We start from the raw sequence: 23429 nt of genomic DNA on the forward strand, positions 1-23429 counted from the left end.
TATTTCAGAGCCTCTGTGGCTCTGTCACCACTCTCACCTTCAGCCACCTTTTACCATCTTCAAGTCGTTTATACACTAGCACCACCCACAGAGGGGACATCCCATGAGTGTTAACTTCACAGCACTTCCATTACAGATCACAGTGATTTTCACAATCTGGGAGGCCTGCTGACCACTCGGTGAAATTAGTCAGGATAGCAGATCAAAGCCAAACTACAAGCTGCCTTGCAGAGAAATTTTTCAGACTAAAACTTTGTTTAAACATCTTTTTTCCATGGGACATGTCAGACTAGAGGCTGTTCTAAAGTATGTCATTTCCTTAACTTGCCAGCACTGAAGATTTTTAATCACCCCTGGAACTGAACTGGGCTTCTTAATTGGACTTAGATGTAGCCGTGGTAAGCATGAGGAAGACACATTGCGATGGTCTGAAGTAATTATTGGTATTTGCCTGTAGGCAACTCAGCTCACCGAGCGCCCAACCTGTGTGAAGAAAGATTACTCCAACTTCATGGCGTCCCTGAATCTGCGCAACCGTTATGCAGGCGAGGTACTTCTCCTGTCCCTTCAAAGAGTCCTCTCATTCTGATGCCGGTCAGCTCCTTCCCCATGGAACGTGAATGAGGGGTCTGGTGAATGTGGAACTCACTCATTTTAGGGGGACTTGAAGGTGTGTGGGGCCCTGGGACCATCAGCACAGTCTGAAGCGTTAATGACAATTACCACACCGGCTACACTGAAGCATTCTGCTTTTCTGGATTTTTTTTTTTTTTAATGGTAGCAAACATTCAAATTGCCATGAGTTATCTGGGGCAGTTGGTGAGGTATATGTACTATTATTCCAAGTCAAGTCTTGTAAAAAAGTTATTCGGGGGGAAAAATGATGTATGGCTTTTAAAATATGAGGCTGATTGTTTTATTTGAGTCACTGATTGATTCTGAAGGAACTTTATTCAGCCCATTTTTCATGCAGCCCTACATGGGTCAGACCCTGGGCTTGGGGCTGGGAGACAAAGATGACAAGACCAGGTCCCTGCCCTCAAGAACCATCTAGAATGGTGGGCATGCCTACACGCATGAAGCTGTGAGCGATGTTAGATTGTTGGCCCGAGCTTGTCGCTCTCTGCGTGCTGCATAGGCTCTTGTTCGGGACAGCGAAGCATCCACCAGTCCTGCCTCGGACAGTCAGGTGGCTGCAGGGCCTCGCCCGTGTGCGTGCATTACACGTGCCTCTGCTGACGCACATGCTTCTTGCAGGTGTATGGAATGATTCGTTTCTCCGACACCACAGGCCAGATATCTGACCTGAACAAAATGATGGTCCAGGAGCTGAACACAGCGTTAGACCTGGGTGATCCTCAGCACTACACGCAGGCCATGTTCAAGCTGACGGCCATGCTCATCAGCAGCAAAGGTAAGGGGCCGGCACCGGGACGGGACCTCTGGGCTCTGTGTCAGCGCATGTGCCTTTGTCATCCTTCGCGAGCAGGAGTCCTCACTGAAGGAAGAGCTGGAGCCCCCCAGTAGAGACCTCTGGCCTCTCTGGTGGAAGTAAATAAAAGGCCACCATTGGCCCGGCTGGCGCTGCCTCTCTTGCTGACCCGGGGAGGCCGTGGGTTCAGCCGGTATGCGAGGCCTCTGAACAGTGTGTGTTTGGTTTCAGACTGTGACCCCCAGCTCCTCCATCACCTGTGTTGGGGTCCCCTCCGGATGTTCAACGAGCATGGCATGGAGTCCGCCCTGGCCTGCTGGGAGTGGCTGCTGGCCGGCAAGAACGGAGTGGAAGTGCCGGTAGGACACTGGTGGTCTGCTCTTGAGGGCGGGGCAGGGAGAGACAGGGCGAGCTTGTCCTGGCTCCTGAGCTGGCCATCCAGGCAAGCCCCTCACCTCTGGGCCCTCAGTCTCCTTACACGTAGGATTGTGATATTAATGCCAGGCCACAGGCCTGTCATGGTGATCAGGGAGAATATATGTTAAACGCATCCCAGGGGTGCCAGAAGCTGTTATTTTTCCCAAGCTCAGTAGGGGGAGCCATTTCTCTGCGATTGGAACACCTGTCAACATGGAGTGGGATTGGGAGCCGTTGTTTGTCCACAAGGACACTTCTCTTGGCCTGCTCGCTTTGGGAGGAGCAGCCTTCCTTGTGTCCCTATTTCTGAAGTTGCTACTGGAGGGGGCCCACAGGGAAGGGCCTATATGCCCTTTCAGCCGACTGGATGAACACCTAAGGAGTTTTAGTTTTCAAAGATCCCATTAATTTTCATGGTAACAGGGAAATTGATGTGTTTCTTTCTGTTTTTTAAGATCAGTGAAGGAGTCAAAAGAGGGCCTTTGTTATTCTTGTCCCCTGAGGGAAATTGGAATATTTCCAAAGGTGGAATTAGAATGTTCCAGAAAGGTGGTGATGGCAATAAGCATAATACTTCCCATTTGCCTGGTATTTTATAACTGCATAGAGTTGGTGTCGGGCACACCATTCAGAGTTTGAGAAAATGCTTCGGTCCACTTGGCTTCTGTGAGAAATTACTAGTCAGAGGGAGGCACTTGCCCCTGCCTCGCATAAGAAGTCAGCTGGGGCGCTGGCCTCACCAGGGTCTCCCGGACCCTTTCTATATGGAACTAAGGTGGGCACTGGGTTCTCAGCCTGGCCAGCTCTGCTCTCATCAGAGAGTGTGCAGGAGGACCTGTGGGGGTCACTGCAGCCTGCAGGGCTCTGACTGCAGAGCAGTGCTCTTCTTCTGTGTATTGCGAATAATAAGGGCACTGACGACAGAGATTATTGTGAAGATTAAATGACTTAATTCACCTCTGGGGCCAGGAACAGTGCCCAGCACATAGTGAGCTATGAGTAAATGCTGACTGCTGCTGTGGTGGCGGCTAATGTGATTGCCAGGCAGAGGATTCTTCAGTGACAGCTGTGTACCATTGCTGTCCTATATGCCCATTTTCTCCCTGTCATCCTTTATGTTTTGTTTTTATTTACTGCTCCATGTGCTATACACCTTATAATATTGGGGGGTTTTTCCCTAAAAATCAAAAGCCTTTCAAAAGAATCAAGAAAAGGATTTTTTAAAAGCCTTATATATTTATTCAAATATCTTCCATTTCTCACACTCTCCGAGTCTTCTGTAGACCCAAATTTGTAATTGTTCTCTTCAACCCAAAGAACTTCCTTTGGCATTTCCTGTAGTGCAGATCTGGTGGAAGTAAATTTCTCTTACCTGTAGTTCACCTTCATTTTTTATGCATCTGGATATTTTTCCTGGATCTAGGATCCTAGATGACAGTTTTTTTTGTTTTGTTTTGTTTTGTTGCTTTTAGTATGTTAAGCACATTTTCTGTTGTCTGTTGGCTTGCGTTGTCTCTGGGGAGAAGTCAGCAGTCATTATCCTCGTTACTCAGTATGTGCTATTGGTTGTTGTTGCTTTTTTTCCCTTTTGGCTAATTTTAGGATGTTTCCTTTTATTTTTGATTTGTATTGGTTTGACTATGACATACCTAGGTGTGGTTTTCTATGTGTTTATCTTGTTGGAATTCATTGAGCTTCTTAAATTTAGAGATTTAGGATTTTTTATCAAACTTGGAAAATTATAGGCCAACATTTCTTTAAATATTTTTTTTTACCCCATTTCCTCTTCTCATTTTGGGATCCCAGTTACACATATATTGGTGATTTGATATTGTCCCATGGATTGTTAGTATTCTCTATTTTTTTCCTCTCTGTTTCATTTCAGTTCATTTTAATTGGCCTGTCTTCCATTTCACTGGTATTTTCTTCTGCCTTATTCATTCTGTTGTTACATATGTTTTATTTCAGATATCATAATTCTCAAATCTAGGATTTCTATTCTTTCATATAGTTTATATTTCTCTGGTGAGATTCTGTCTGTCTTCACCTATTCTTTACATCGTTACCTATACACCTTTGAACATACTTATCAGCATTATTTTTAAGTCTTTGTCTGGTTTGTTTGTTCTAGTATCAGGGTCATCTGTGGGTTGGTTTCTGTTGATGTTTTTTCTTTAATGTTTTAAAGTTTCTGATTACGTAGTCGACGTTGTGTATAGAAAAGCAGAGGAGACTGAGGAGCAGTGCTGATTTATTTTTCTAGAGAATAGAAGGTCTTTTCTTATGTCAGGTGGCTAACATGAAGATCACTGCCCCCAAGGGGCTGGACTTGGCAAGAAGCGTGGGTTCTTCCTGCTTTTCACCCCACCTTCACTTCATTTTTCTTTTTTCAGAAAAATTAGGAAGAGCCATCATAGAAGGATTTTTATGCCAAGCACATGGCTGTTCCTTTTGGGGTCTTTCAGATTCCAGTCTTTCCCCCCGGCCATGACCAAGAGCTCTGCTGGCTTCGGGGCACTCAGCCTTTGGCAGCCCTCATTCACCCACTTGTACCCAGACCTAGCACTGGCCCGTGAGCAGCTGGGGTTCGCTGCTTCCCAGGGAAACCTGCTCTCTCTGGAAATCAGTTCCTCGTGGCTTTCTTCATCTACCACTCCTCAGTAGTCTGGCAGATGTGTGTGGGATTTGTATGTTACTCAGATCTGTCTTACTGTTAGCTCAGGATTGAAAGTTATCTATTTCCTCTCATTTCTGTCTCTGCCTCTGCAAGGCCCAGCAACACCCTAGGAGGCTTTTCTATTTTATTTCTGTGTCTACTGTATTGTTGGACTCTGGTTTTTAATTTTTTCTATTCTAAAATTTTTTATTTCTATGTCTTCTGTATTGTTGGATTCTAGTTTTTAATTTTTTCTATTATAAGAACGATATGCTCATTATGGGAAAGTTGGAAGGTATGGGTCTAATGAGATAATAAAAATCACCTATCCCCCCAACTTCCGAGGCAATTGCTGATGGTGTCTTGATATTTTTACATTCATGGGGTGATAAAAAGCGAGCTTGATCTAATTCCAGTATGAGGACACTTCTCTTGAGGGTCTAGGTCCTTTATTCTACTAAGGTGGAAAAGAACTCTGATCCCGTGGCATGGTGCTCAAATTCATGACTCAGAACAAATGAATTAGGCCCACACTGGCCTCTACCTATCTCCCGATCTCTGTAAATACCAACGTAATCTGTCCCTCTGCTCAGACAAAATCCTTTCAGCCATTTATGACTCCCCTTTGCACGCTGCTCACAAATGATCCTCAGCAAATCCTGTCAGATTTACCTTTTACCTTAAAGTATATCCAGAAGGTGACCACTTCCCTTATCTCACCTGCTACACCCTGGCGCCAGCCTCCTTCCCCTCTCTCCTGGACTAGGGAGGCAGCCCCTGGCCTCCCTGCTTCCCCCGGAGCTCTCCACCTTCTCTGTACACAGTCAGAGTGAACCAGTAAAACATGGGTTGAATCAGGTCCCTCCTTTGCTCAGACCTGTCAGTGCCACCCTGTGGAAAGCAGATTTGCTTCTATGACCTGCAAGGCGTCTCTGCTGCCTCAACTCCATTCTCTGTTCCCCTCGCTTGCGCCCCACCATGGGCACTCTGGGGTCCCTGCTGCCTCTGCCCGGATGTGCTCCTGCTTTAGGCTGCGAGTGCTATTTCCTCTGCCGGCTGTGCTCTTCTCAAATAGCTGCACACGTTGCTCCTGCATTTCCTCCAGGGCTTGTCTTAGCTGCCCCCTGCCCATCCCATCTAGAATGGCACAGAAACACACCCGTTCACTCTTCCCAGCCCTTTCCTGGCTGTTCTCCCCTTAACAGAGATCAGTGTCCAGGGTCTTTAGCTTCTCTTGTTGTCTGTGTCCCCACTGCAGACTGGGTCGATGTCTTTGTCTTGTTCCTGCTCCGTTCCCAGACCCTAGAAGGCCCTGGCCCCGAGACAGTGGCCTGGATATACTTGTCAAACAAATGAGTGGGCATGCGGCCTCAGCTGCGGTTTCTGCTTTTGCCACAGCCCTTACCTACGGCTGCAGGAAACAGAAACCGGGCGCAGTGCCTTGACCACAGGGCTTCATCCTCCTTGTTTGCAGGCAGCTTAATGTCACAGACCCCTTGTCTGTGACTCTGCCACCTTTAGTGTGTGGACTTTGTCCTCATCCTCAGGGCCTCCAGACGGCGCCAGTGCCACCAGGCAGGAAGGAGGGCAGAGGGCCGAGGCAGGCACCACCCGCCCTGCCCTTCTTCCCCAGGGCTTCACCTAGTTGATGCCCACCTGCTCGTTAGTGCTAACGAGAACCTGTGGCCACCCCAACTAGCAGAGGTCTGGGTGAGGGTACTTGTGACTGGCCACTTGGCCACCTACACAAAACCATAAGGAAGAAGGAGAGGATGGATACCGGGCAGGGAGTCGGGGCATCTGTCCCAGGCACCAAGCCTCAGTTGTCACCTCTCTGCAGGGAGCTCTGGATGCCGTTGAAGGAGCTGCCTGGTGGTGTCAGGCCAACAGGGGAGGCTGCGCCCCTGCAGAGCCCTTTGCCCAGCCCAGTGGCAGTTGCAGACCCCACTCGCCTCCCACTTATTCCTCAGCCTGGTTAGAGCCTTGAAGGCATCACGCAGGCTCCGTGAGGGGTGGAGAAAAGGACTGGGTTCTGGAGCCAGAATCCCATCTGGGCGTTGGCAGCTCAGAGCCTGACATCACAAAACAGGACACACAGAATATGGCCTGGCTATGGTTCAAGAAAGGGCTTATTGGTAAAAACGGCTAGGGGACGGGCTCATGGGTGATCTTTATTTTTTTTTCTTCATGCTTTACTCAGTGTTCTAAACTTTGTTCAGTGAGCGTCTATCCCTTTTATAATTAAAAATAATTAGTAGGCACCTTTCTGTGCTTTACGAGGAGCTAACAGTCATTATGTCTTACAGTTTATGCGGGAGATGGCAGGGGCCTGGCAGATGACAGTGGAACAAAAGTTTGGCCTTTTTTCTGCGGAGATAAAGGAAGCAGACCCACTGGCAGCATCGGAAGCCAGCCAGCCCAAACCCTGTGCTCCCGAAGTGACCCCTCACTACATCTGGATTGACGTATGTGCTCCCCCAGACTCAGCTGTGCTCCACCCACTCTAGCTGTGGGTGCCTGTGGCTCAGTGAGCACAGGGCTCCAGGGTCCAGATTGTCTCACCTGGGGAGGCATTGGCTGTTCCATCCTTTTCCCCAGGCCCCTGCTGGCCTCTCCCTGCTTCCCTCGGATCCCAACCCCGTCTCCTGAGCCCAGAGCCCTTCCTCAGCTGGCCACACTGGCTCTGAGGAGGGCTGGCCAGGCCCCAGCATGGCAGCGTGTTCTCCTCCCCACTCAGTTCCTGGTGCAGCGGTTCGAAATCGCCAAGTACTGCAGCTCTGACCAAGTAGAGATCTTCTCCAGCCTGCTGCAGCGCTCAATGTCCCTGAACATCGGCGGGTCCAAGGGAAGCATGAACCGGCACGTGGCGGCCATCGGGCCCCGCTTCAAGTGAGAGGCTCTCCTCCTGTGGTGCGGCTGGGGTGGGGGGCTGAGTTGCTGGTGCTCTGGGCCCTCTCCACAGGGTTTTCCCGTGCTTGGTCATTTGTTTAGCAGAAACTGACCAAGCCCCCAATATGTGCAGGGCTCCTGGGAGGGGGATCTGGACACAAATGACCTCGCCCACCGTGCCCTTCAGGGCTGGGGAAGTCGGGCATCGTGCTGTCCACAGCAGGGGAGTGTGCAGGAAGCTAGCTCACGGACCTGGGGCACCCGTATGTTGGGCAGCCTTCTTAAATTGGTTAGGGGAGGGTGGCAGCAAAATGGTGTCACCATTCTGGTGACATAGTGGTAAGTGAAAAACAGTAGGTGGTGTGACAAACTTAGGCTGGGGTGCCAGCAGTAACTTTGGGCATGTCACTTTACTCCTCTGATTGTGCCGACTACACACAAAGCCGTGTGCAAAACACCAGACACACAGGGGAGGCACATAATCCCCTTTGGGATGTGCGGCCTGGTGGGGGTGCCTCAGGCCGGGTGCTCTGGACACAGAGGAGGGACCAGCCTGACGGGGAGGGCTCTGAGCTGGGAAAGGGCTAGTGCTCTCTTTCTCTAGTTTTTAATCGGTCACAGACCTATACCTTTATAAAACGTATTGACAATGAATTACTAGAAAAGGACCCACACGGACCGTCATAGCAATGTGGAATTGCTATAGAAATGACTAGGTGCCCCCACTCTCTTCCTGGACTTAACCTCATCACAGATGAGCACCTAGTAGAAACCAGGTGCTTGGTAAATATCTTTTTTTTTAACTTGAATTAAATGTTCTACCTTCATAGCACCTATAGGTGATTGAACCCCTCAGGCAGTAGTTTGCAAATAGTTTTTATACTGAAGCATCTGGCCGAGGCAGATTAACACCCATTGTTCATTTTTCCCCAACAAAAGTGAAGGTATAAGGAAACCTTTTCCTGAGGCATTTTGGGTACAGTAAACCTGTGAGCGGTGATCGCCTGGCTGATGCCTCAGTCTTGGCACCCGAGAGCTCTGTCATCCGGAGATGTGCCCAAGGGCCCAGTGGTTTTCAGGAGGCACAGGGATCCCTCACAGGGTTGTCCCGAGCCATGCGGTTGACTCGTCCTGGCTTTCTCGCAGACTGCTGACCCTGGGGCTGTCCCTCCTGCACGCTGACGTGGTTTCTAATGCAACCATCCGCAACGTGCTCCGTGAGAAGATCTATTCGACTGCGTTTGACTACTTCAGGTACTCCCCACGCCGTGCTGTGCACAGCATCCAGTGACAGCCCAGCACCAGACAGTATCCCTGGTTGTCCCAGACCCCCAGAAGTCACTCACAGGAGTAAACGGTTTGCCTGGTTTATGCCACCAACCTCATTCAGCAACCCTGATGCCCCTGGATTTGAATGTCCTCAGCCCTGTGCTGTGTTTTCGTGTATGTACTTAGCTAGCCTCCCTACAAGAACAGCAATTCAATTCAATTGAGTTAAGAGATTAAGTGCATCCATTTAGCTTTCCAATTAATATGAATGGTTATTGCATGAGGAATTCAAATACATGCCTCCTGGGACTTGGCAAGTGGAGGTGGTGGTGGTGTGTGGAGAAAGCTGCAGTTGCACAGTGCTGCAAGCACGCCATTCAGCCAAGCGCTGGAGACGTTACTGGGATTAGTGGTGGAGGAGGTCATGAGAGGGCTCTAAAGTCATCACACCTTACCGTGTGGATTAATGCGATAGTTGTTGCTGGTGATGAGCTCTGGGCTAACCTCTTATTAAGAGACACTGGTGTCGCCCTCAGTGCTTTATAATATGCTGCCTTCGAGTCCCCGACTCCAGGCACTCACCTCTTGTCCTCTTGTGGTTGTTCGAAGTTGTCCCCCGAAGTTCCCTACTCAAGGAGAAAAGAGGCTGCGTGAAGACATAAGCATAATGATTAAATTTTGGACTGCCATGTTCTCAGACAAGAAGTACCTGACCGCCAACCAGCTTGTTCCCCCAGGTAATGGTGGTTGTGAGCAGGGCAGCTGCTCACAGCGGTGCGGTCCAGCCTGCGGTGGGGAGTGGTGCGGGCAGAGGTGTGCAGTGGCCAGTGCTGAAGGAGCCGGCTCCGAACAGCAGTTAGGGCCCAGCTGTGCCCTGGCCTCGGCCATGCTGCACAGTCACCGAGGCCCAGTGCCAGCCCGGCCCCCGCCTCTGCAGCCCCAGCTGAAGAGCATGAGTGAGCCCATGAGGCTCTGAGCAGATGCCACTCAGTGTAACTTCTTCCAGCGCCGGCTTGGTTCACAAGCACCCACTGCATGTCTGACAGGCCATATTGGTAGGAGACAATCAAATCGACAGACGATTTAAACAGGGAGGGATGGTGGGCGCACCCCTTGAGGACAGGCACTTGGGCCACCAGAGTTGGGGAGCCAGGGATAGTTTTCTGGAAGAGGTGACATGTGAGCTGAGTCTCTGAGGATGAATAGGAGCTGGGGGGGGGGGGGGGGGCATGGGGAGGGATGGGGAGGGAAGGAAAAGGGCTGAGGTGTAGTCAAGCAGCAAACCTCCAAAAGGAAACCATAGTCTTGTTTCTCTAAACGTGGAGCTGATTACACTCTACAAGTTAGAGGCGAGGAGCCGGGTTTCTGCAGCCAAACCTCCACCTGACAACCTGACTGCCAGAAAAAGGAACAAAAAATGAAAAAGAAGCCATAGTGATTTTCTAAGTTAGCTTCCTGGCTCCACTTAGGACAGTGCCCTTAGAAACAGTGCTTATCATCTGCCCCCAGGGGTCCTCAAATTCTTACTGATTAAAGGACGACAGAATCCTGGAGATCAGATAACTGCCGTCATTTATCAAGATGACGACTATATTTGTTTATTTTATAGGCTAGGAGGACTATAATAAATTTTAGTAAGCTTTCCACCTAGAATGATTAAATAAAGAACTTCTCAGATGTCTGGGTTAGTTCCACAAAGCCATCGTCCCCCTTTGTGTTACTCCACTGATTGCCTCATCTCTGGTGAAAATCCAGGTGCCTCATTCTAGAAGCAACAATGTGTTTGCCCACAGATAACCAAGACACCCGGAGCAACCTGGATATAGCAGTCGGCTCTCGCCAACAGGCCACGCAAGGCTGGATTAACACATACCCGCTGTCCAGCGGCATGTCGACCATCTCCAAGAAGTCAGGTCGGTTGAAGGTTCGCTGATAGGTCCCTCAGGTCTGAGTCACATCTCGGAGGCTCAGACAGCGGACAGAGTGCTGAAAGACAGCTTCCCCTGGGTTCTCGAAACGAAGGGCAAGCCGATGACCTCCAAGGAACACGTGTGTGGCTCCTCTTTCCTCCCCAGGCATGTCCAAGAAAACCAACCGGGGCTCCCAGCTGCACAAGTACTACATGAAGCGCAGAACACTGCTGCTTTCCCTCCTGGTGAGGCACTGCCCGCCACTCGCCCGCTGCCCGTCATGCACCCACAGCCCCGGGGAGGGCACGTGGGTGCATGCAGAAGGCCTCTGAGCATCTGTCTCATCTCGTCAGGCCACCGAGATCGAGCGTCTCATCACCTGGTACAATCCGCTGTCGGCCCCAGAGCTGGAGCTGGACCAGGCTGGGGAGAACAGCGTGGCCAACTGGAGGTCCAAGTACGTCAGTCTGAGTGAGAAGCAATGGAAAGATAATGTGAACCTCGCCTGGAGCATCTCTCCTTACCTGGCCGTGCAGCTGCCAGCCAGGTGAGCCTGACAGGGGCCTTGCCAAAGGTCCAGTGTAAGGGGGCTTGAGTGTGACGTGTTGCTGTCAGGGACAGTCAGGAAAGTGATCTTAGCAGGCTGGTCCTCTGCCCTGGACATTCACCCAGACTTACTGGGCGGTGGTCACACAGTATAGACTCCTGCCAGGGGTGCCCCAGCACCCTGGAGCCCAAGAAGGTCACATCAGCACATTTAGGGCCCCAGTCTTATTCAAGGAAGAAAGTATATGGAGGCTGCCACTCCAGGGAGGCAGCCTGGGGAGGGTTTGCGTTTTTTTCTAGATGTCATCTTTCGGTGGCAGGCTACTTGGAGGAGGCAGCCAGCAGCTGAGTGTACTGTAAACTCTCCCGTGGAAGCCCTTACAGGGACGGAACTCTTAGATCAATGGTGTCTGAGAAGAACTTCTCGGGCCCTTGTGTTCAGTCCCACAAGGGATCACATTCACCCTGTGTGAATGTGTGCAGGGGCAGACCTTTCTTCCCCACGAGCCTACCTCCTTCTGGTTCTAATTCAGTCTCCTGGCTCAGCCTGACAGTGTTTATGGAAAGTCTACCTTGTGTTAGCCTGGGAGGTAACACCTGAATACTTACACCCGCCCCTCCTACCTGCTAAGTTGCCGTCTGGCCCCCGAGCTACCACTCCATGAATGGGCCACTTTGGGGGCCAGGGCAAGGGGGTGTTCTGAAGGCAAGGACTGTAAAGGGAAGCATCCTTTGATGGGTGAAGTAGGATAATTCCTGTTAAGACAGTTCTGGCATTTTGTCATAGCCGATCATAATACTGTGTATTATAAGCACCTGTGTTTGGAGTTACCAATGTATCAATAGTGCGGTGTATTTGTTTAGATACTACTTGACATTGATCTGCATCCCTCCAGTTCAGGGCTCCCTCTGGCTCCCCCTCTGCCAGTGAGGCCGCCCCACCCATACCCTCTCTATGGCTGTAGGTTTAAGAACACAGAAGCCATTGGCAATGAAGTGACCCGTCTGGTTCGGTTGGACCCAGGAGCCGTTAGTGACATCCCGGAAGCTATCAAGGTAGCATAGTGCATCCTGGGGCCTGGGTTCAAAATGCACAAAAATAGAACGGACTCCAGAAATGCCTGGAAACTACAAATGTGACAAAAACCTGGTGATCTCAATGGTATAATGATTTTTCTAATTTCCTGTGTTTTCCACTCCTTGTATGAAGCATTTATTGTTTACAACAGAAAAATACTGAATGTGTTTCACCCTAGTTGAAATTATGCTGTTTTACGTAACTGTCAGAAGCCTTTTCCCATGTTGCTTTAAATGCTTTGTACCCATCACTTTTGGGGGCCATCCTTGTGATGTGGGATGGGGCCAGGTATTTCCAGAGAGGCCTTGGGGACTGCCTGAGACAGACCATCTCCATGCTTCCTTCCTAGTTCCTAGTCACCTGGCACACCATCGACGCCGATGCACCTGAGCTCAGCCACGTGCTGTGCTGGGCACCTGCAGACCCACCCACGGGCCTCTCCTACTTCTCGAGCATGTACCCGCCGCATCCGCTCACAGCACAGTACGGGGTGAAGGTCCTGCGGTCCTTCCCACCGGTAAGTCCCGTTCTGCTGGAGTTGGTCTCGGAGGGACTCCCCAGCAGTGTTTAGATGGAGAGAGGAAAGGCAGGCTTTGTCTCAAACCTGGATATAGGCCTGATTAAACCTTGGTCCCTCTTAGCGCATGTCTTCATTCCCCATTTCTGTCCAGAGAGTCAAAGAAGATAGGCTGAGTTCTAATTCAGATGTGTTTACTAGTTGTATTTCTTTTTAACTTTAAGTGTCTGAGTTAAACAAAGGAATTTACTTGAGTTTGGTTCCAGTTGTGGCCATGCATGCTCATCACCCAGCAACCCCCTGTGACAGGCACAGTGACAGGTTCAATAGAATATTCCAGAGTCTGAATTACTGCGGCCCCAATGCACAGGTCTGCTATAACCACGGCCATTGTCCCCCAGTAGTGAATGCAGGTGGGCCCTTCCCTCACTCCTTGTAGGCATGGGAGCCTTGTTCCTTTTGCTTTTGGTTCCTTTTGCTCTTTCTCACCAATTATGTGGCCATTTTGCCATTTTTCTCGCTGTCCTCTGGGCTCTCCCAGGTTCTCAGTCCTCCTGTGGTCTGCAACAAGGACAGGTCCGATAAGCTGAGTGACAGCATGGCCAGTTCCATGTTGGGGGAAGGGCAGGGATGGGAACCTGGGGCATCCATCACGTTGACTTGTTCACCTTTCCAAGGGGTAAGGAGTTGTCCTCCCTCTCTGGGGTCATGATCACTTCTCCTCATTTTTTTGTAGGATGCCATCCTGTTCTACATCCCCCAGATTGTGCAAGCCCTCAGGTATGACAAGGTAAGGCTGTACCTGTACGTGCTATCCTTCTGTCAGTCAGAGCTGTGTGGGCACTGGGGCGGGGGCCCTTAGCAACAAGGATGCACTGCCCTGCCCTCACACCCATTTTTAGGGATTTCTTTTTTAAGTCTAAGCTTAAGGGAATACAAATGTATGTGTGTATTTGCTTATATATTTTATGTTTTTTAAAAAAAGAAGAAACCAAAACTAATAAAAATGGCCAGAGAGGGAACAAACAGGTTGGAAGTGACTGTGCTTAGTAAATTTTGATTTTGGAACAATGTCACTATGCATAATTGTGTAGCAAACAGGCTCCTTCCTCGCACTTGACAACAGCAAAAATGGGTGAGAAAGTCATGCTTCTCAGAATTCAGGGGCAGGGAAGGAAGAGAGGAAACAAAAGCTGACTTGTGTCTTATTGCAGACCCCACCACCCGGGGCCCTATACAGCCCACTGGGCAGCCAGCCAGAACTTGGCCTGGCCCCTGGGCTGGACTCCCCACAGGCCCAGGAGAGCTTGCTCACATGACCGGAAACCAAATGGCCTCACTTCTCACCAGGTCTGCAAGCCCTGGAAGTCAGCTCCTGCTCTGGGTTAGAAAGAGTCTATTTTGGGAGACAGGGGCTCCCAGCTTGGGCTGATGGTGACCTTACGCTCCTACAGATGGGCTATGTGCGCGAGTATATTCTGTGGGCAGCAGCCAAATCCCAGCTGCTGGCGCACCAGTTTATCTGGAACATGAAAACGAATATCTATCTAGATGAAGAGGGCCACCAGAAAGACCGTGAGTATTTTTCACCTTCCCGCCAGTCTCACCCCCAACTGGAACACCTTCCGCATCTGCCCAGAGCCTTCCTCAGCCTCCAGGACCCTCCAGGACCTGTGCTGCCCCAGCCGTAGTTCTTTGGTGGAAACACTTCACCCTTCCTACAGTGGGAGCAGGCCCTTCCTTCACAAAGCCCTTGCTAGCCCACCTTCCAGATGCCCTGCCTGCCCCATGCCCCTGCTGGACCCATCCTGCAGCTCCCCAGGCACGTGCGAGACCCTCCTGCTCCAGCTCAGCTGCTTCTCCCAAGCAGTGGGCCCTCTGCTTGACCCAGTGCCATTCTCAAACAGAGATGTCTTCATCGTCCTGACATCCTTAAAAACTCCTGCGACCCTCACAGAGCTTTGGTTGCTGTGGGCTTTAGCTGTCCATGTTAACTACCATTAGTTAGAGCAGAGCCACCAGAGCAGAGCCGTGAGGCCCCGGTGACCCACTGCTTGTGCACAGCCTCACAGCATCACCATACTGAGGAAGGCGAGCTACCTTTAGGTGTGATTTTGGCTGTGGGGTCCACGAGAGCGCCCCAGGGATCCCCGGGTGTCTGCAGACCACACTCTAAGGACGGTTGGTGTAGGTGCTGGGGAATATCCGAACGGCGACGGGCAAACATGGCAGGGCTCCCCCAGGCCTTTCTGTGGCCCAGCCCCAGGCTCCCTTCTCGGTCTCTCTGTCAGCTGACATCGGTGACCTCCTGGAGGAGTTAGTGGAGGAGATCACAGGCTCCTTGTCTGGCCCAGCCAAGGACTTCTACCAGCGGGAATTTGATTTCTTTAACAAGATTACCAACGTGTCAGCCATCATCAAGTAAGCGGCAGTCGTCCAGTCCCAGCTCATGGGAACTGCCTGGGGAATGCTAACCAACAGCTGGGGATGGGAATCTGCTCTCTTGAAAGGCTAGCAAAAGCATGGCCGTGTGAATGTCAGAAAACATAGTTTCATTCCGGATGTTGTCCCACAGTCTGAGGCCGCTCTGCTCTCTCCAAGTTCTGAGGGAGCCTAGTAGTGGTGTTAGGAAAACCAGACTCCTTTGTGGCGCCTATCATTTCACTGATTCACCTCTTGATAAGGAATACGAGGCAGGAATTGCTGTGCTTCTAGGGGAATTGGGCCTGGCAGAGCCTCCAGGAGTCGCTAGAGCTCGGAAGAGACCAACTGAGAGGGTAGTCAGACGGGTAGGGGCCGTGGGCTGTCCCCCAGAAGTCCCAGAGACCAGTTTCTACAGGTGATACAGCATTTCTGTCTTGTTTCTCAGGCCCTACCCTAAAGGAGATGAGAGAAAGAAGGCTTGTCTGTCGGCTCTGTCTGAAGTGAAAGTGCAGCCAGGTGAGCAGGTGGCCTCAGGAGGCAAAGGAGACAGGCAGGGAGTGGGGACCCGGGAGTGCGGAGCGGGCATGGAGACCAGCAGTGGGGCTGGCCCCACACGCGCTTGGGCCCTTTCCTTGACTGGTTCTATTGAGCTCCCCACCCTGCCCAGCATGGACAGCGGCTCAGCTTCTCAGAGGCTTGACATCCACGTCAGGCCTCCATTTCAGTCCTCATCAGCAAGTCTCCAGCTCCCCACAGACCATGCTGCCAGGGCTTGTCCTGGAGGCACTGCAGGGCCAGCCAGGGCTCTTAGAGCAGAGGAGCAGAGATTGCATCTGTGAGAGAGGCTGGAACTGGCGGGTACAGGAGGATGAGAGGGAAGGGAGGGGATCAGTGGTGCTGCTTCCTCTGGAAGGACAGCCCATCTGCACCCCACAACAAGGCCTTACTTTGCTCCCCAGGAGACGCAGTCCTTATTTCAGGGCTCCTCCTTGAAGCCCATGCCCTGGAACTCTTTCACCTCCCCAGGGGCTCAGGGAGCCCACTCCCCCAGGGCAACTGCCAGTTCCTTGGCCAAGAATGGGTTTTATCTTGTCTTAACACGTGTGCTGAGAGTGGGGAACTACAGTCAGCTGGCTGAGTCCAAGAACAGAGAGAGTACTGGTGAGCAGAGCAGGGCGGGAAGCTCCTGCGTGGGTCCTGTGAGAGCGGGCAGCCCCTTGCCAACACTGGACGGCCAGGGGGCCCTAGGAGCAGTATGCTTGGTCTGTAAGCTGAAGGCTCAGTGTGTCCTCTTGGAGAAGCGTGCGTCTCCTGGGGGATGGTGGCTTCTTTGTTAGATATGAGGAAGGATCTAGGGGGAGATCATAGAATCAGGGAGGACGGCCCCTGCATGGCCACGGAATAAGAAGTCATCAGTGCTGCAGAGGAGGGCCTAGAGGCCCTCTACACCCTGTCTGCAGGGTGGACTCTGCCAGGAAAATTCAGTGTTGCAGATGGGCTTTGTCTTTGCTGTCATCAGACTTGGGCTCCCTGTGACTTTCCCTCTGTCCCTGCACAGGCTGCTATTTGCCCAGCAACCCCGAGGCCATCGTATTGGACATCGACTACAAATCGGGGACCCCCATGCAGAGGTGAGAGGCCACCGTCCCTCGGCCACTCCTCTCCGGGCTTCCTGTTTGCTGTATCACTTGTGCCACGTTCTTTCTGTTGTTTTTCAGTGCTGCAAAAGCTCCATATCTGGCTAAATTTAAGGTGAAACGCTGTGGAGTTAGTGAACTTGAAAAAGAAGGTCAGTGGAGAATTTCCGATGTCGTTGGGGATCTAAGTGTCTCCCCTTGCTGAGGCCAGTTTCTCTTGGCATTTTAGTTTGTTACCAGCTCCCCATGAGGGTTGATGGCTATCCATCCACTCTCAGTGTGACCCTTCATTTGGGGACGGCACAGGGCTCGTGGGCTGCGATCCCTGAAGGTTGGCCACCGAGTCAGTCCAGGAGGCATCTTCTCGAAACACAGTGGCCAGGACTTCGGGGGGTGTACTCATTTGCTCAGGCTCCCGAGGAAGGGACCACAGACTGGTGGCTTCAACAAGAGAAATTGATTCTCTCAGTTCTGGGTGCCAGAAGTGTGACATCAGTGTGTTGGCAGGGCCATGCTCCCTGCAAAGGCTCTAGGGAAGGATGCTTCCCTGCCTTTTCCTGGTTTCTGGTGGTTGCCCGCAGCCCTTGGCGTTCCTTGACGTGTAGCTGCATCACTCCCACCTCTGCCTCTGTCCTCACCTGGCCTTCTCCCTCTGTGCTGTGTCCAATTCCCCTCCTCCCATAAGGGGCCCACCCTAACCCCTTGTAGCCTCCTTAACTTGATTACATGCTCAAAGGCCTCATTTCCAAATACTGTCACATTCTGCAGTTTCAAGTAGATGTAAATTTTGGGGGGATGCTAGGCAACCGAGTACAGAGGTGTAACCCCGGTCAGTGCAGTGACAGGGCTTCCATGGCCCGAATCCGTACCCTGGCTGCTGAGTCCTCCTGGGCACCCCAGGGTGCAGACGGACACCTTCCTGCCCCCAGCTCACAGTACCCATCACCGACCCCGGGCACACGGTGGTGCTCACTTCCAATGAAAAAGGGGGCTCTGTCTTCAGCTCCATTTAAGTCTAAATGTTCTTAGGAGAAGCCCCTGGGCCCTGTGGCTCCACCCATTGACCCCAGGCATTTGCTGGGCCCTTGGGCCTCCTCAGGGCTTCACAGTAACAATTCCCAAGGTTCCCCGGCTCACCCCCACACTCTTGGAGGGCTTCTCACTGCCCTCGGACTAACAGGCAGCCTCCACCCCCTACATACAGGTCTGCGGTGCCGCTCGGATGCTGAGGACCAGTGCGGCGCACAGGAGGCCGAGGGCCAGAAGATTTCCTGGCAGGCAGCCATCTTCAAAGTGGGGGATGACTGCCGACAGGTGGGGGGCCAGGTGGGGTCAGGCTGGTGGAGGTGGGCGAGCCTTGCAGATAAACCCCACACACAGAAACACCAGTCTTTGCTTCCCATTGGGTTCAGGTGCCACAGAGTAAATTGGGCCTTTCTTCCAAACCCTGAGGCCTCTCCAGTGCCCCCTCCTGCTGTGCACCCATTAGACACCCAGAGAAGCTGCCCTGGGGGGTGGGTGCCCCTTAATCTCACACCCCCACCAGGCAGCACGGCCTCATGCTCACTCCAGCGCCTGGTCATCCCAGGGGCCTGAGCTCAGTCCAGTGGGCAGCGAGGCCAGGCCCTCCACACACCTGCTCGCCTGGGCCTTCCTCCCTGGGCAGGCTGCCTGGGGGTTGTGTGAACAGCAGGCGGCCAGCTGCCCACCCACATCTCCTCGGTTCCCAGGACATGCTGGCCCTGCAGATCATCGACCTCTTCAAAAACATCTTCCAGCTGGTCGGCCTAGATCTCTTCGTCTTCCCCTACCGCGTGGTGGCCACAGCGCCTGGGGTAAGTTCCATGCCGGAGCCCAGGCGGCTGCCCTCAGGCCTCAGCCGACAGCGGTCAGCCGCAGCCTGGTACTCGGCCTTCTTCCTAGTGCGGGGTGATTGAGTGCATCCCTGACTGCACCTCTCGGGACCAGCTGGGCCGCCAGACGGACTTCGGCATGTACGACTACTTCACGCGCCAGTACGGGGACGAGTCCACCCTGGCCTTCCAGCAGGTGACCAGCAGGGGGCCCCCAGACTGGGCTCGTCTGTGCTCCCCATCCCGCCCCACAGCACCCTGCTTCCCCCCTTCCTGATATGCTGAGTCCTACATTTGGAGGTAAAACCAGGGCACCCCATAACCTACCTTGGGATTCAAAGGAACCTCCAGATGGACTCCCCAGGAGAATGTTAATTCTTTTTTTTTTTTTCTTTTCTTTTTTTTAAATTTTATTTTATTAAATTTATTGGGGTGACAATTGTTAGTAAAATTACATAGATTTCAGGTGTACAATTCTGTATTACATCATCTATAAATCCCATTGCGTGTTCATCACCCAGAGTCAGTTCTCCTTCCATCACCATATATTCGATCCCCCTTACCCTCATCTCCCACCCCCCACCCCCCGCCCCCCTTACCCTCTGGCGAGAATGTTAATTCTTGGGCATGGGGGGAAGGGGCTGCTGCCCCTGCACCAGGGCCCAGGCACCGAGCCAGGAGGGCGCCCAAAGCCCTCACGGCCGTCGTGGTGACGGCTGTCTCCTCCCAGGCGCGCTACAACTTCATCCGCAGCATGGCCGCCTACAGCCTCCTGCTGTTCCTGCTGCAGATCAAGGACAGGCACAACGGCAACATCATGCTGGACAAGAAAGGCCACATCATCCACATCGGTCAGCGGGCCCAGCCTCCTCTCCCTGCGCCCCACAGAGGAACAGGCGTGGGGGGCCCCCAGCCAGGAAGGGTCAGGGGTCAAGTCCAGTTTGGAGGGTGCTGGAGGCGAGAGTAGCACCACGGCCATGGGGCTCCCGGCCATGGGGTTTGGGGAGCTCTGGGGTTGGAAACTGGAGCCAAGCCCACCCAGCCGGCCTCTCTCAGCTCTGGGCTGGCTCCCAAATTCTACTTCCTCTCCTCTCTTCCTCTGCCTGCTGCTCCCCTGCCGTCCCTAAGAAAACAGCCTGTGGCCAGCTCCTGGGGTGTGCGGAGCTGGTGGCTCCGAGCCCTGGTGCAGCACCCCACCCACATCGCTGCTCTGGCATCTGATCCCATCACACGGCTTTTTGGGGTTTTGCAGACTTTGGCTTCATGTTTGAAAGCTCCCCGGGTGGCAACCTTGGCTGGGAACCGGACATCAAGCTGACGGACGAGATGGTGATGATCATGGGAGGCAAGATGGAGGCCACGCCCTTCAAGTGGTTCATGGAGATGTGTGTCCGTGGCTACCTGGCCGTGCGGTGAGCCCTGGGGAGCAGGGAGGGCAGCCCGGCAGCAGTCCTGGGCGCCACTGACCCAGCAGCGCCAGCCCCTCAAAAGTTCCGTTCTCAGGCCCCTTTACAGATGCAGGGACTGAGGTTCAGAGAGCACGGGAGGTGCTGGAGGCCGCCTGGGCCCGCGTGTGCCTGGGCCCTGCCTTCTTGTCACCGCTGCCCACCTGTGCTAGTGCTTTCTCTGTCCTGGGCATAAGTCCAGCCACGTCCTGGGTTTGGCTTCACTTGCAAGTGCCTGGGGTTCACCCTCTAAGCGCCACATTCACCCTTTCACCCAAACCTAAGCACCCGCCACCCCCAGGCTGCATGCCAGAGATTCACGTCCTGGTTTTAGTGTGTCATGTGGCCACAGCCACACAGCAGTGTGTTGTGACACTCGGACTCCAACCTGGAGTCTTGTCAGAGCCTGCGTCACGCCCGCTCAGTGTCCACCACCCCACAAGAGGGGCATCAGGGCGTCTGTGCGTTATTCCACAGCCCCTCAGCCAGGCACAGAAACCACGGCAGAGGCCTCGGGTCGGAGGACCAGGGCGGCCCAGCTCAGTCTGCTCCGAGGCGGATGAGCAGCCCCTGCCTGCCCTGCAGGGTCTGCCCTGCTGGCCATGGAAGGCGGCAGAGAGGTGGGGGCAGCCGGCACATGAACACAGGCCGTGAGCAAGTGTCAGGCAGCAGCTGGGCTGCAGGGCTGCGGACAGGGCCAGCGGCGGCGCCGGCCTCTGTCCACCTCCCTCCCTGCCTCTCCACAGGCCCTACATGGACGCAGTCGTCTCTCTGGTCACCCTCATGCTGGACACAGGCCTTCCCTGCTTCCGTGGCCAGACAATCAAGCTCTTGAAGTAGGTCCTGGGCAGACGTACAGGCCATTTGGGGGGCAGTGGTCCACCGAGATGGAAGCCTGTTGAGTGGGGGTAACTGTGATCCTTATCGAGGCTGAGTACTCTCCTTGGAAACCCAGAGCAGACAGAGTGCCAGGGTAAGGCGTTGCCACCAGACTGAGCTTCGGGGCCACAGTGGCTTAGCCCCCATTGCCAGTCCTTCCCCAGCCATGGGTCCACTTAGCCCGGGAGGTGCTGGGGAAGGGAGCAGAGCCCTCGAGGCCAACTGGGAACAGTGTCCCCACAAGGCCAGGTCTGGTCTTCACAACACTCTCCCCAGGAGGGAACATTCCCCGGGCCTGACCCGCTGCTAAACAAACCCCCACAAACGCGAAGGGCAAGGACAAGAGCACATCCCTCAGGGAGGGCGGCCTGAAGGGAACAACTGGCAACAGCAGCCCTGACACGGCCTCTCCCCCAGGCATAGGTTCAACCCCAACATGACAGAGCGAGAGGCTGCGAATTTCATCATGAAGGTCATTCAGAGCTGCTTCCTCAGCAACAGGCGAGTCAGTCCCTGCTGCCCTCCCTGCTGCGTCACCGACCACACCGCGGTGCTCTGGGCCCCTGTGTGGGGCCATGCCTGGCTGAGCCACAAGGAAGCTCATGTCCTGGGAGACTGTCCTGCACACCTGAAGGGAGCTTTCTCAGGGAAACGGTGCTGGTTTAGAGGGGCCAGGACATGCTGAGAGGAACACCTGCAAGAGGCCTGAGGGCCGGCTGTGCGGCCAAGGGAGCCACGTGCAAAGGGCCTCAAGGGAGGCGTGCACGACCCGGCAGGGCTGGGTGAGGAGCAGTGGCTGGAGGGGCAGGGTGGGGATGGGCCAGTTAGCTGTCGCTGTGATGGATGGCGGAGCCGTGAGAAGAGGTGGGTTTGCATTTTGAAGGCCGAGCCCCACGCTTCCCTGACAGGCTCCCAGGTGGTGTGACAGTCAGAGATGGCATTGAGGTCTCTGGGCTGAACAACTGGGTGGATGTGATTCCAGCAGGTGGGTGAGGGGAGCCACCCACACAGGGGCCACCTACATACGTGAGGCTGGCTGAGGCCCACGGAGGTGCAGACTGCTGGAGTCGGAGAGGAAGACTGAGAAGTGGTCCCGGCGAGGCCCTAACAAGAGCAGGGAAGGGCGGGTGGGTGCAGTTGGGCTGTGACGACACAGCAGTAGCACCAGTGGTTTTGCTGACAAGGGAGCAGAGAAACGGGAGTAGCTTGGTTGGGTGTGGGGAACATGACATCCCTAAGTCAGCCAGGGGTTTGGAAGACAGTACAAGAAAGGTCTCTCCTGATTATTTGTTCTTTTGGTGAAATAAGACAGGCAGCTGAGCACAGCCTGTCGTTTGGATGCCACACACCAGGGCAAGGGGCTGGAGTGGTACCTGCTACAGACGGACTCCTGGGTCCAGCGCCTGGGCCCCGAGACCAAGGGCAGGCTTTTGGCTGAGGAAGGCCGTCCACTTGAGCCTACATTTCGGGCCCATTGAGTGTGAGGTGGCCTAAGAGAAGGCCAAGCAGGAGATGGGGGCAGAGCGAGGCTCACATGGTCATGGCCACTGGTGGGGGAAGGAATGTCCCAGGCAGAGGAGGGGCTAGCGCAAAGGCCAGTGAGTCTTTGATTGTGCATTCACACCTCCAGGGAGGAGAGTAGGGGGTGCTCCCAAGTGCAGCTGTCAGGGTGAAGCAGATGTGGAGGGTAGACATGAGGGGTAAGAGGCCCCAGATGGGCACAGGCTCCTTACAGCCTCCCTCGCCTTCGTCTTCCAGGAGCCGGACCTACGACATGATCCAGTACTATCAGAACGACATCCCCTACTGAGGCTGGAGTCGGCACACGGGCCGCCATGTGCCCCCCAGGCTGTCCACAATCACGGAGCCATGCGAGCACTTCCCTGCCCCTCCGCTGGGCAAGGTCAAAGAGTGAACTGTTGGTGGCCTCTTTCATCCAGTGGAGTTATTTTTATAGGACAAATAGGACAAAAGCGGTGCACCCCTGCAGAGCCTGGCCCGCCACTACTTTCTTAGACATGGCCCACACATGGCACGTGAGACTGTTGGCGACAATCATCTGTTGGTACTGTCTCTGCACGGGTGTGAATACTTTGCACTGAACACATTCCCTACCTGTATTATTTCATAGGTACATGAAGTATTTTCTCATGTATAAAAAAAATTATATTCAACTTAAGGTTTAACCAACGTGACGAAAAGAACGAAAGTGCTGTGCTGAACTTGAATATCAGGTTTCTTGTCGAGGCCTAAGTACACTTTCGGCTGAGGGCGGATTCTTGGGTGTGCTGGGAAGAGAGCAGGGCACTGTTTCCAGAGTCCTGAGATAAGACGGGTGCTAAGGGCGGGCCAACTGCAGAACCTGCACCCACAGGCCCTGCGGGGCCACCCTGTAGGGGGAGGTCGGGCCGTGCGTATGCCAAAGGGGTCGGGGTACATGGTTGTGAGCTTCACAAAGACGACTCACCACAGGCAGA

At 53.5% G+C, this 23429-nt stretch overlaps 1 protein-coding gene across 1 annotated transcript in view; it reads left to right on the plus strand.

Annotated features, from left to right (window-relative positions):
- Nucleotides 1-23174, plus strand: part of PI4KA (phosphatidylinositol 4-kinase alpha) — a 112247-nt gene extending 89073 nt beyond the window's left edge. The window contains exons 30-55 of the mRNA XM_019710135.3: nucleotides 458-550; nucleotides 1258-1414; nucleotides 1664-1791; nucleotides 6812-6970; nucleotides 7243-7394; nucleotides 8541-8648; nucleotides 9273-9400; nucleotides 10457-10576; nucleotides 10739-10818; nucleotides 10927-11120; nucleotides 12085-12175; nucleotides 12547-12714; nucleotides 13451-13504; nucleotides 14169-14289; nucleotides 15006-15135; nucleotides 15584-15654; nucleotides 16697-16769; nucleotides 16857-16927; nucleotides 17980-18089; nucleotides 18506-18610; nucleotides 18699-18824; nucleotides 19359-19479; nucleotides 19881-20040; nucleotides 20820-20909; nucleotides 21370-21453; nucleotides 22711-23174. Of these exons, the coding sequence (XP_019565694.2) occupies nucleotides 458-550; nucleotides 1258-1414; nucleotides 1664-1791; nucleotides 6812-6970; nucleotides 7243-7394; nucleotides 8541-8648; nucleotides 9273-9400; nucleotides 10457-10576; nucleotides 10739-10818; nucleotides 10927-11120; nucleotides 12085-12175; nucleotides 12547-12714; nucleotides 13451-13504; nucleotides 14169-14289; nucleotides 15006-15135; nucleotides 15584-15654; nucleotides 16697-16769; nucleotides 16857-16927; nucleotides 17980-18089; nucleotides 18506-18610; nucleotides 18699-18824; nucleotides 19359-19479; nucleotides 19881-20040; nucleotides 20820-20909; nucleotides 21370-21453; nucleotides 22711-22762 (2946 nt within the window). The 3' untranslated portion in view covers nucleotides 22763-23174. The remainder of the gene's footprint in view (nucleotides 1-457; nucleotides 551-1257; nucleotides 1415-1663; nucleotides 1792-6811; nucleotides 6971-7242; nucleotides 7395-8540; nucleotides 8649-9272; nucleotides 9401-10456; nucleotides 10577-10738; nucleotides 10819-10926; nucleotides 11121-12084; nucleotides 12176-12546; nucleotides 12715-13450; nucleotides 13505-14168; nucleotides 14290-15005; nucleotides 15136-15583; nucleotides 15655-16696; nucleotides 16770-16856; nucleotides 16928-17979; nucleotides 18090-18505; nucleotides 18611-18698; nucleotides 18825-19358; nucleotides 19480-19880; nucleotides 20041-20819; nucleotides 20910-21369; nucleotides 21454-22710) is intronic.
- The last annotated feature ends 255 nt before the right edge of the window (nucleotides 23175-23429 follow it).

The sequence above is a fragment of the Rhinolophus sinicus genome, chromosome 9 (assembly GCF_057876585.1).
Source record: "Rhinolophus sinicus isolate RSI-liver-muscle chromosome 9, RSI-T2T, whole genome shotgun sequence".
NCBI classification, from domain to species: Eukaryota; Metazoa; Chordata; class Mammalia; order Chiroptera; family Rhinolophidae; genus Rhinolophus; species Rhinolophus sinicus.